Below are 12,541 nucleotides of genomic sequence, written 5' to 3' on the forward strand. Positions count from 1 at the left end.
TTTCTGAACCAGGCTACGCATGTAAGAAGCACTCAAACCACCAAGGTGTCTGCCCATCTTGTCTTAGAGAAAGATTATCTCGTCTTACTTGCGTTTCACACAAAGGAGCTTCAAGGGTTGCTTCTTCACTATACTTTTGTCATGCTGACTCCTACTCTGGTTCATCATCGAATTTTACGTGAGCGAAACAGTTTCATGGGAATGTCGTCGTCTTCCACGCTGAAGGGCGGTACCAGTAATGGGTTGAAGAAGAGTAAATCGATTGCTTCCTTACCAAAAAACCTGGATGACGATGGGGAGGCTTGAAATGGGGAAAAGAAAAAAGGGTTTTGGTCAAAGTAGATGCATTTACATTTCAAGGAGAGGAGGATGTTCTGACGCATTCAACAAGTATGAGACTAATGATAGGAAGAGTGAAATAATTCTGCATTTTTTCTCATTCATTTGTTGATGTTGCAGGGATGGGAAAGAATGCTTAGGCTTGAATCCAGTGTCCTGGTATTTTGTAAATGTTGCTTCTTTCGTTAATCTTGAAGAAACACAATACTATATATCACGTATAAGAAGCTGAATGCCTGTGTTCGGTTCAAATTACAGAAATAGCTTTTAATCAAGGGGAATGATTTTTGTCCCCTATTGTATTAGTCTGAAATTTCCTGCTGCCGACTCCAATGCAGCAAAAACGCGTTCCCTTCACTACTACCTCACGACTGTAAATATTCGGGGGGCCATTTGATCTGTACATTCCGTATCAGTTTCCGCAACAGCAACAAGTTCATTTTTCTGAATGAATTACCATCATCGTGTAGAATCCTTGATCTAGATTTCTTTGTCGTCCTCCTCTTCATTTTCATCGCTGTGGTCTACTGACGGCCGCTTCAGTCTCTGGAATATCTCGTCCAGGGATTCAGAATCAGATGAACCGATGGGGGGAATGAGTCTGCCTTCCTGATTCTGGCGTAGAGGGACAAGCTTTCTGGCTTCAATATTTGCTTTAAAATTTTGGAAACCGGATTTCATTGACCTCCATGTTGAGGCCAATCCAGAGGATGGCCCTCCCTTCTGGCTACCAGAATGTGAGTTGCTTGCTTCAAGCACTGAGACCCTAGCAGAGGTTGTTTTATTTTCCATCAGTTTTGGATTTGACATTTCTCGACCCTGTTCTCTCATGGCAGCATACTTGTTGCTGATGACCTCTCTGCTCGAGGCATATTTTCGGGTTTCTTCTTTCGTAGGCCTTGAGGGAGATCCCTTCACACCACCAGTGGCTGAAATGGTTGCTGCCTTCATTTCTACAAATGTACGATCCTGAACATTTCACATCAAATTAGAAATTGAACATAAACCTAGGCTCATTCCTTTTGATAGAAACTCAACCAAAAGCCTTTAGATGAGAAATAAAGAAAACATATTGCAGATTAGAAATAATAGACAAGTAATTCATAAGATCTTTGATTAGTTGCACGATAAAAAGACTATCTTTTAAGAGTGATTACATACTGCAATATTGTTGCCATGCTCAATATCAGCTCCATTGAAATTCCTAGCCAATGGAATTACTTGTTCACCAACCTGGCATCCTTGTTCAAGCCAAGATCGCTCTGTAAAGAGCAAAAGACTTTTATTAACTGCTGGTCATACATCTAAATAATTCTTACAAGGAATTTAAACCATGATAAATAGTAGATATTTGCAGAATCCCAAATCACAGCTGCTCCCCTCATGATAATACTTATCATTCCGAACCGAAAGAAAAAAAAGACTTTTTGCCATCACCAGACTCAGAGCAGCATTAAATATGGAAAATTGTTACATGACAGTCCGTCATCTCTTGAAGGAGTCACATACACATCTAAGCCGTTGACTTGCTTTCATCATGAACAAGCAAGTGATAAACAACATAATATAAAAAAAATGGACTATTGACTATAGTAGTATCCATCATTCCCTACAAAAGTGGCGGATTGTGAGGAATGTAAAGTCATTAATTATTTCTTTCACCATCGTAACCTTAACTCTGTAACGAAGTGTCGCTGTGAACAGAAAAGGCAAGACCACTAACTATAATAACAATCCTATCATGCAAATGTCCAATAAACTTCTTAAACTTTGCATTTCAGGTAAGATTATTTATTTATAGTGATTACTATTTAGTCGAATGAAGATTGACATCCTTACCCTTTTCCAGGATAATTAATCCTGAGGGATCGAATCCATCCATATCATCTGCCTCAGTTTGAAATCTAAGTCTCTTCCAGTTCCCAAAGAAACCAACTACATGATCAAAGAAATTACCAGCAACTAACAAGGTGTAAACAACCATGATAAGTGGATAAATGTTGTTGAACCCTTTTCCAAAGAAAGGTACGGCATCATCAATGTTCCCCATTCGCTGCAATGAGAAGTTTAAAGATTACAATTCAAAAACCATACAGGGGAAGAAAAATATTAGCACACATGCCTAGTTTGATAACAAAGCAGAAAAGTAGAAAATAAAATTTAAAAATTTAAAAATGAACCAAATATGGTACAGTGCAAAATATTGTTTTTGTGAAATTTGGGGACAGGAAGTCGAGACATGTTTCGGATCAGACAAAAACTACCAAGTTTTATATGAAAGCCAACCAACGAAAAAAGATAGTGGGAATCAAATGTTGCTTTACTGAAAAGATGTTAATGTTATGTGTAAGCGTCCTGATTTCTCTATAGAAAATCCAAAGATCACCAAATGAGTGTTCACTCAAAGAAGTTATCACCGAAAGTAAAAACAGCTTTTCTTCCTCTTTTTTTGGAATGGAAAATGAAGCAATAAGCCAGCTCCAAGGCTAAAGCAGCTTTTCTTACATTTTTCTTTTTTGGTGGCTAATAGTGATAAACCAGATTAGAAAATAAAACTAGACACACTAACACTAGCATTTTCACCTTACAAACCAAATATTGTAACATTTTGAAACAGATGAAGACAATATTTTTTTTACAATGGCTAATAGTGATAGACAGTCGGACACTAAACCAGCACTATGTACACATACTAACAGTATTATCTTCCCCCTCTAAACCAAAAAGGTTCAAACATTTTGAAACAGATTAAAAATAATTTCTGCACTATTTCAATCACTTTGTCCATTACAAATGATATGTTGAGTGCCAATTTAGTAATTGACGGGGCCAAGCCCTATTTATCTTTCTTGCAATTTCTATAACCACTGGATGCAATGTTCAGCAGCTAAAGAATGAAGTAGGAGAATTACCTTTTCAAATATGGTCTTTTTACCATGAAGGCTAATAAGATTGAGAAAGTTGTAAGAAATTGGGGGAGCATATCGAGCAACCATCCTAGTAGACATGTTTATCAGTATTTTGATTACCAACATAAAGATAAACAAATTAATTAATTAAAAGGGAAAAAAGAAAGCCAAAGCAATAGATTTCCAAGGTAAACTTACGAGCATATCATGAGCAAGCTGACTGAACTAGTCTGCCGTGGTGTTAATGAGTAAACATTAACATTCCGACCTTGAACAAGGAAAATATGTGCAGATGCACATATACATCAAAGGTACAAAAGCAAAGGCCTGGAAGAAAAATCAATCAGCAGAAAAGTGGGAAAAGAAGAGGATGGTCCAGCAGAGAACACATTATATGGAAATATCTAACAAAAGATAAGATGTCAAAGTGGAAACATGCACAAAGGGAACTACAGATTGCCAAATTAAAATTTTCCAAGACCATATTCCTAGCTCAATCAAATAATCGGATCAAGATTACAGAATCTCAATGAAATTACAAGATTTGAATCTCTTCATAGGAGAAAAATGCAAAACTTTTACCTGTACAAGCACCTCCTCCTCCTTTACTGAATTTATAAGGATAGAGAAAAGAGACAGGTCAACTCCTCTAGGTAAAAGTGTAGCCTCAGCTAAAAGAATTGCTGCAGATATGATGCCGAGTATAACAGCCAAAATCTTCTTTAGTTGTTTCCATAGGATGCATCGCCAAATAAATACTGCAAAAAGATTCATCATTTGTGTTAAAACCTATTATAATCCAACTTTTAGACATGGATAGAAAAGGAATATATACATCCCTCCTGCACACAACCAATAACCATAAAAAAGGCAGCTTTCTTTCAGAATACATTTACTTATAAAATGAATATAATACATCCTTATAAACCAGAAAAAACCAAGAAGATAATTTAGAGTGTTGATTTCAAATGATGACTCCAACAAATTTATCAGAGAAATTAGGCAAAGTTAAAGAACAAAAGTTCTAAGGTCTCCCCAGAACTAAACATAGCAGAGAATCATGAAACAAGGAAAATACTGATTGTGCAACACAAATTTTTTTTTTGATAGGAATAGTAGGCCTCACTAAAAACCCCCTTCATGATTAAGGGAACTTGAAAATAGTTCCTTAATCAGCGGAAGGAGGAAAAGAGTGCCCTGGGAATTCATTAATCTTAAAACATTACAAAGTAATACAATGTCAAATCTCCCTCCAGAGATAAAAAGCCAAAAAGAACCAGCCCTTAACAGAACATAATACTCAACCAATACCAGCCTTAGCTAGAACATCCGCCTCTATATTGGCTGTTCTACTAACCCATCTAATAAGACCTTCATAAACACTAAGCTTTTGAATAATTTCCTTAACAACTTGAACATAAACGACAGGACAAGAACCAACATCCTTGACCCAACCGGTTCGACATACCTATTGTATCTAAGAGTGTTCCTGTCTTCCCAGTGCGACCAGGTCTGAAACTTGATACATATTTCCTGAAATGAAATCAAATATGAATATTAATGATTGAGGAAAAGCATCTAGAAAGTTGTAAAATTATAATAGACAGACGAAAACCATCCGGTTGAACTACGACATTCGTAATTTTTTATTGTATCTTCAAGGTGAAGCGCCTCTGAGACATAGGTCATATACTCACTGCAAAACCAACCATTTCAGATATAAAGAAGCAAAAGTTTCAAATACAAAATCAGAATCAAAGTTTAAATGCACTCTATTGAAACCTAGGAATGAATCACCATTTTCCAGAATATATAAAACAGTTTGAAGATGGTATATAATTTGGATTAAGTGGATGATCTGGGATAATATCAAATTGAAAGTGTAATATCGGCAACCAGTTTACCTTTTGTAACGATAATACTCTTCTCGAGCTAGCCTAAGATGACGCCTAAGTGTTGCCATTGATTTCTCATCTGAATCATAGTCCATATCATTTTCTCCCAACTTACCACCTTGTGGCTTAAAGGATGGGTCTTCCCTAAACTGGAGAATAAATGGAGCATATAAAGTCGGAACTATTCCATAAAAAATATCCTTGTTCGCAGAAAAGCTTGCAAATAAACACGGAAAATACCATTTGAGCCAACATATTATCAATGACATCCATGTATGGTCTCAAAGGATCACGCTTGGACATTTGTTTGGATGTTGCTTGGGCAACCTGATAAAGCAAATGAATAGTTAGACAAAACAATCCATTACAAGTAACATAAAAATAGCAGAATAAAGTTTAGCCACGGAGGAAAAATAAGCGTTGTATAAATTGCTAATAAATAGATTGCTAATAGCATGTGGAAACTACAAAGCATTTCACTTGCAAAAATGTAAAATGACCAAATATGTGTGTGTTCATGCCTACATGCATGCATGATGCATGTGACAAAGAAAGTAAGAATGAATGTCAGAGAGGTCTTCACATGCATGCATATGAATATCTACTAAAACAATTCATTATTCTACTAGGGATAACATCTGCATGTAACAAATATGTACAATGGGTACAGCAAATACCACAATAGCATTTGAAAGCTCCTGATGAGCTTCATCAAGCTTCATAGTCATTTTGGCAACTTTGTGCGAGAGAACTTTTTGGCGAATGGTCCAATCTGCATTTCTCCAAAGGGTCTTTGGAATTTCACTCAAGCCAAACCCAAGAAGAAATGCTCCTGTAACTAGTCCAAATGTATTGGACAAGGCCATAGCTAAACCAAGGATACCACCACTCCTGTCAAGATAAAGTTATCAAATTACAAGTTAAAAGAACAATGAGTCAGATGGCATACAAGGAAAACCTTCTCTGTCCATTTTCCTATACTTTGTAGAAAGCATCTGCATGTAACATATCTGATCTATAAAAGAAAATTCAGATTCAGAACATAGAATAATAAAACAAGGCAAGAGATGCCAGACACTTAGAGGAAATGTAAGAACTTGAAACGACTTCCAATACAATCCCAATCTTTAAAAGACAAGCAAGGTCATATCAAATATAATATTATAAAACCGAAGAAAATCAGCAATTTATAAAGAAAGAATAATGTACCAGTTCCTGTTCATTGTGATGAGGAGAATAAGTCCCACAAGACCAATAGAACCCACTACTGAATAGAAGACTAAGTTGACATGCACACTAGTCTTCAATCTTTCAGTCACGGAGAAGTCTCCAGCATCTTCAAAACCCTGAATAAGGGGCACCACAGCCCTGCTTACCGATAACATAATCGATTATACAAGGAAATGCACAACAATCTAGAAAACCAACTTCAAGAATCATCTCTACTTGCAACAGAACCATCCGGCAACAATAACAAAATGGACAATAACAAAAGGTACAAGTACAACCTTAAGTCATCATTTCAAACCCACCTGAAAAGCTGACAGCAAAGTAACAACAATATGGATACAGACTTGATCCGGCAAAGTACAAAACCATCCGGCAACAATAACAAAATGGACAATAACAAAAGGTACAAGTACAACCTTAAGTCATTCATTTCAAACCCACCTGAAGAGCTGACAGCAAAGTAACAACAATATGGATACAGACTTGATCCTTCTAACATTCAGAGGGTGAACAAAAGGTAAATCTAAGAAATATATACATTCCCAGGGAGAATTTCAAATTTATAGAAAATTTAACCAAATGTGATAAAAAGAAATTAATCTAGAAAACAGCACATTTGCATATCCAACAGAATTTCAGTTCCAAAAATGCTCATAAATTAACGAACTGTAAATAAACTAGAAAGAAATCCGTTCGAGGAAAAAAACGTACCAGGTAAGGAGAAAGGTACCCCAATAAGACCAGCTCCAAAAGAACGAAATTCCTCCATTTTCATTAGCATTTTCCGGCTTTGATATCGTCTGCACAAAATTTAACAGAAAAAATTCAAATTCTGGTAACCCTATCTTATCAAAAGAAAAAAAACGATCGATTAAATAAACCAAAATTTGGAACAGAATTATTTATATAAAGAAAAGGGATTAACCGTCCAAATATCGGCGGGCACAAGAATGATGATGGAGAGAGAACAGAACCAAGCATATCCGACGGTGAAGCGGACATAACGAGGGACATCGGGGCCAGCGAAGTACCTCAAGGTGAAAACAACCATGCCTAGGGTTAAAGGCAACGAGATCAGGTAAAATACCCACATTTCTCCTTGCCTTTAAACTCCAATTTTAGAGGATCTGGTCAGTGCGCGATGAGGATGTGGAAATATTGGAATCGGTTTGGCGTTTGAATGGAAAGAGGGAAATGGAGGAAGAAACACCCAAACCCCAAGAGAGACCAAAAACTAAAACACCCAAATGGGAAAGAATAATAGATGATTCTTCATTTGTTTAATTGTTGATTCCAAGTCATCTTGTTTTAACGCTCAAGCAACTCCATACCATGAAACTTCCATACCATTTTCATTTAGTATTTTATTTAGGTTCACTTTCCTTTCTCAATTGGTTGTCAACATGGATTTTTAAAAGGGTAAATTCATATAACTGTCTTTTTCTATTCAATTTTATTTATTTATATCATTGATTTTTAAAAGTATGAATAACTAATGATGTGATATATTATTATAATTAGATTTAAAAAAAAATTAAGTTTACCTATATATTTTACAAATATATTAATTTGATCCTTAAATTCGACTCTTAAGTCGATCAAAATCTCTCCGAGAACCATCGTTCACTACCATCGTTGATCATTTTCAGTTGTTTTCGACAACCGTACATTAAGCAGTTGTGGGTTAGTAGCTTGGTAATAGAATGACAAAGAAAGTAATATATATATGTATATAGCATTTGTACGAACTGCACGGATGGACAGAGGGAACGGACGAGTAATCGCCCCTGAAAATTTAAAATTATCATGTATTTTAAATTTTTTTTCATGTATTTTCTATTGGAAAATTTGTTTATGCCTCTAGAATTTTATGAGTTTAAGTTTGCCCATGATATAAATCATATGCATGTCCCTAAACAATTGCAAAGGTAAGTAATCGAGTGCATGAGGTTTTACATGTAAAAACATAGCTATCCCATTTTAAATTTGAGCTTTCATTATCAAATGATTAAAAGTTTTTAGAACAGTTACGGCCTCTTGTAATCACCTTAGATTAATAAAAACAAACATAACTATTTAGTTTTAATTCTTTATCAGTTGTCCATTTTCCAATGGCTGCAAAACTAAAACTGAAACGCCTCTCACGTTAAATAACATATCAATAAATCTTATATATATCCGACATACTCAGACATGATAGGAACAAACAAAATTTTATGTTAGGAAATGAATTTATAAAATTTTAGAGGGTAACAAACATATAAAATTTTAGAGACAAAAACATATTATCAATAAAAAAAATACATAAAAAATCTAAAAATATATAAGAGATATTGAAATTTTCGGGGAACGCCTGATCCACCCGTCCCTCGATTTATCCATGAGCATGAATACAAAATTATTAATTTTCATAATTCTTTTTTATAAAAAATAAACATTTCAAATAACAATTTACCTCAATTTGATTAACATAATGGAACTCTTTGTTGTCTGTTTCTGCAAACAGTTTCTATTTAGATATTAAAATCGCATATCGAATGTTACACCTGATATTGAAGCAACATAAAAACAATTTATAAAATTTTAATATAAAATAATTGTAAAACTATATTTAAAGCATGTGAGTTAAAAGATATGCAGATAAAATTAGAAATATAAAATAACAATTTACAACCATACTATAGTGTGATAAAAAATAAGGGTAAATTATGTATGTAGTATCTAAACTATTAGTTTTGATCCATTTTTATACCTAAACTTTTATTTTTTTATAAAAAACATACCTAACATTTAGTTTTTGTTTCATTTTAGTACACACCGTTAAAAACTTAGCGACATGTTACAACTTGACACTTTTTATGGGTAAATTACATCATTTATTACTCAATTATATTCTCACTCCTATTCTGGTCATTGAAGTTTAATTTTTTTAAATTTAATTACTTAACTTTCAAATTACTCCTAATTTTATCACTCTAACTTTCAAATTTAATTTTTATTTAATTATATATTAATAAAATAAAAAATATAATCAAAAAATATTATTATAAAATAAATTAAAATGATTAAAACATGAGCAATTTGAAAATTGAGTAGTTAATTGAATTTTTTTAATCTTTAATGACCAAAACAGGAGTGAAAATATAGTTAAGTGATTAATGATATAATTTACCAATAAAAAATGTCACGTGCAAAAGTTTCGTTAAATTTTTAACAACGCGGGTACTGAAATAGAACAAAAACTAAATGTTTTGTATGATTTTGTAAAAATTTAAAGTTTAAGTACTAAAACATACCATGTGTACTAAATGCGTAATTTATCCAAAAATAATAGAGAAAGTATAAATATGTTTATAGCAATCAATCAACTGATTGATTCAATTGTGATTTTAAAAAAACAAAAATTGAATAATCCATTCATAATCTTATGAATAATTGAATGGTCCAGAATATATTTTACCCTTGAAAAACATTGGCTGTTTAAATCCTTAAAGGCACAACACCAAGTTTCAAAAAAAGAAAAAATGGAGCTCAGCTCCGCTCCCCACTCTTCCATCATTAACTGATTTTTATTTTTAATTTTTGATCAACACCAAGTTTTACTCAATTTGTGCGGCCATCCTTCGAATTAGGGACAAAACTTAAACTTAAGTATTTTTTTATTAAAAGATGACAATCAGATTGTTCGGATCAAATTTAGTTTGGATCTATGATAAGTCGAATTGAATTGGATATCAAATTGAGCTAATATTATATTGATTAGTTTTTGGGTTGGGCCAGTATCATATTAGCCGATTTTATGTTCAATTAATATCATATTGATTAGTTGTTAGGTCATATCAACATCGGATGATCAAATTTTGAGCTTGGTCAAATTAAATCAATCATTTTTAATTTGAGTTAACCTTTAGATCCTCGTATCAATTTAATTTAAATTGAATATGAATATAATCGAGTGTGTATATATAATATATTGTAAAAATGTGTCTTTTGGTTCTCAGCCTTATTATTGATCGCTCATTTCAATCTAATTATTTAATGTTTAAATTCAATCATTATTTAGGGATAACAATTTAATCTTAACTAATCCTTATAAGGTGTGTTAGGGTTTGTGACCTTCATTTCGTATTGATCCAACTAAAAAAAAATTTACGGTGCAACCTATTTGATAAATATAATGATTTTCAATTATAAGTTTTATTCCTAATTAAAATTTCAAGTTTAATTATAAATATAATATTTTTTTTTGTTGAATAAGGTTGAAAGCATGTTTGTGTGGACTTATGGCTTGTGGATTTGGTATGAAAGGTCTAGACATTAGAAATGCATGAAAATGATATATTATGACCTCTTTTGATTTTTATAAGTTTTTAATAATCATATTATGACTTAAAATTAGTATCTGGGATGAGTTAGGTGTGATTTTCGAATATAACATGATACTTTTGGTTTGAATATTGATACAAGATGAACTATGATCAATATATTTTTGAGGAAGAAATTGATATCAATGTTGTAACACTCAATTTGATTAAAATGAAACTCGGTGCGTTCGGGCATTACACAAGACCACCGAAGTGGCTAACCCAAAACTTTTCTTAAACATTTCATTTCTAAAACATAAACCATCGTATTTAAACAAAATAAGATAATGATAGTTAGGTTTACAAACTGGGAGCTCCCAAAATAAATCTCAAAATACAGTAATCCAGTTATGACTCGAATACAAAAGGGTATATGAAATACATGCCCACTAAATAATCAAGACATTCTTGCAATTGGTGATCTGGAAATCTGACTGACTGACAATAAACTCCCGAGTCCGACACCTACTAACCTGTGAACGAAACAATTTTGAAGTTGAGTTACGAGCTCATGTCACATAAACGACTTCACTATGCTACATGCATCCATTAACTACGAATGTTTAGTAAGTTAAGTCATGCTGCAACGAAATGCGTTAAGCATAAATCATAGCATAAAGATATGTAAATACATCATATGAATCAAAATATGGGCTTGCCATTTAGTCACGGAAATTCCTTAGCATTAATACTAAAGTGCCTCAACACTGATATAAAAGTGCATTCACACTGATACAAAAGTGTTATAGCACTAGGAAGAGAATCCATGTATATCTACTTACATATTCGAATAGTGCATGCATACGCTCAAGTAACTCGGGTATCCTCGTTGTTTTTCGAGTATCAAACAAAGTCTAGTTTTATGCCACATAATTTAATGTTGTTGTTCATAAGGGTTTAGGATAATATTCTCACTTGTAGTTTATTTAAGAAACCTCGATGCCCTCATAGCCTATTTTCAAGCTTACAAAGTTAGCAAAGTTTTCTGTCCAAAACAAGACATCAATATTGATACTGGCCTTAGGGTATCGATATTGCCCGAGTATGATACCAATTTAGCTTCAATGTTTCAATTTAATTTCTGTATTGATACCACGATGGAGAGTATCGATACTCTCCCATTGGTATTGATACTCCCATGAGTATCGGTACCAAATTGCATTATAGAATCCTCAAATTGTCCTCACTAGCGATACTACCTCTTAAGTATCGATATCAGACCCAAGTATCAATACACCTTGAAGGAGTATCGATACTCCCTCACGAATTGCTTCATTTTTACCATATTCAAAAAGGAAATATTGATATTGTTCTTCGAGTATCAATATCCCTGCTCGAACATACCTTGTTTAGGCACGAAAGTGACTTCCTAAAGTTCCTCATAAGCCCTCTTAAGGCTACCCAACGTTGGCTAAGTCTTATGGGATTTATAACATCATAAAGAGCTATTTTAACACAACAAGGACATCAAATATACATGCTACCGTTAAAACCCACTTTAAACACATAAAACCAACAAGCAAACAAACAAAGATTTATGACCTACATGTGGTGAGGGGATTCATGTGTTACCTCACTAATAGTTGATGAGAAAGTCCACAAAGGATCACCCTAGCCAAGCTTTTCCTTGTTCTTGCTCTAGAGCTCTCCCCTACCTCTCTCACTAAACAAAGCAAGCAAAATGAACAAAACTCATTTCAACATTTAAGGGAAGTTAGAAACATGTTCCCAAATCCTTAAAAAATATTGGAACCATATAACGTCTTAAAGCCTTAAACCCTATAAAACCCACATTTTTGCCACC

General features: G+C 33.6%; 1 protein-coding gene across 1 annotated transcript; it reads right to left on the bottom strand.

Annotated features, from left to right (window-relative positions):
- Window positions 1-531: 531 nt before the first annotated feature.
- On the bottom strand, window positions 532-7,614 carry LOC120202174 (LMBR1 domain-containing protein 2 homolog A-like). Its single transcript, XM_039202646.1, is given in 16 exon segments — window positions 532-1,308; window positions 1,501-1,601; window positions 2,179-2,392; window positions 3,252-3,336; window positions 3,447-3,501; window positions 3,504-3,530; window positions 3,533-3,575; window positions 3,831-4,006; window positions 4,717-4,781; window positions 4,864-4,944; window positions 5,153-5,292; window positions 5,384-5,470; window positions 5,821-6,034; window positions 6,353-6,511; window positions 7,085-7,173; window positions 7,299-7,614. Coding segments are annotated over 16 exon segments (2,193 nt in total). The 5' UTR covers window positions 7,467-7,614; the 3' UTR covers window positions 532-819.
- Window positions 7,615-12,541: the final 4,927 nt, after the last annotated feature.

This window comes from Hibiscus syriacus, unplaced genomic scaffold (genome assembly GCF_006381635.1).
Source record: "Hibiscus syriacus cultivar Baekdansim isolate YM2019G1 unplaced genomic scaffold, ASM638163v2 tig00008262_pilon, whole genome shotgun sequence".
Classification (NCBI taxonomy): domain Eukaryota; kingdom Viridiplantae; phylum Streptophyta; class Magnoliopsida; order Malvales; family Malvaceae; genus Hibiscus; species Hibiscus syriacus.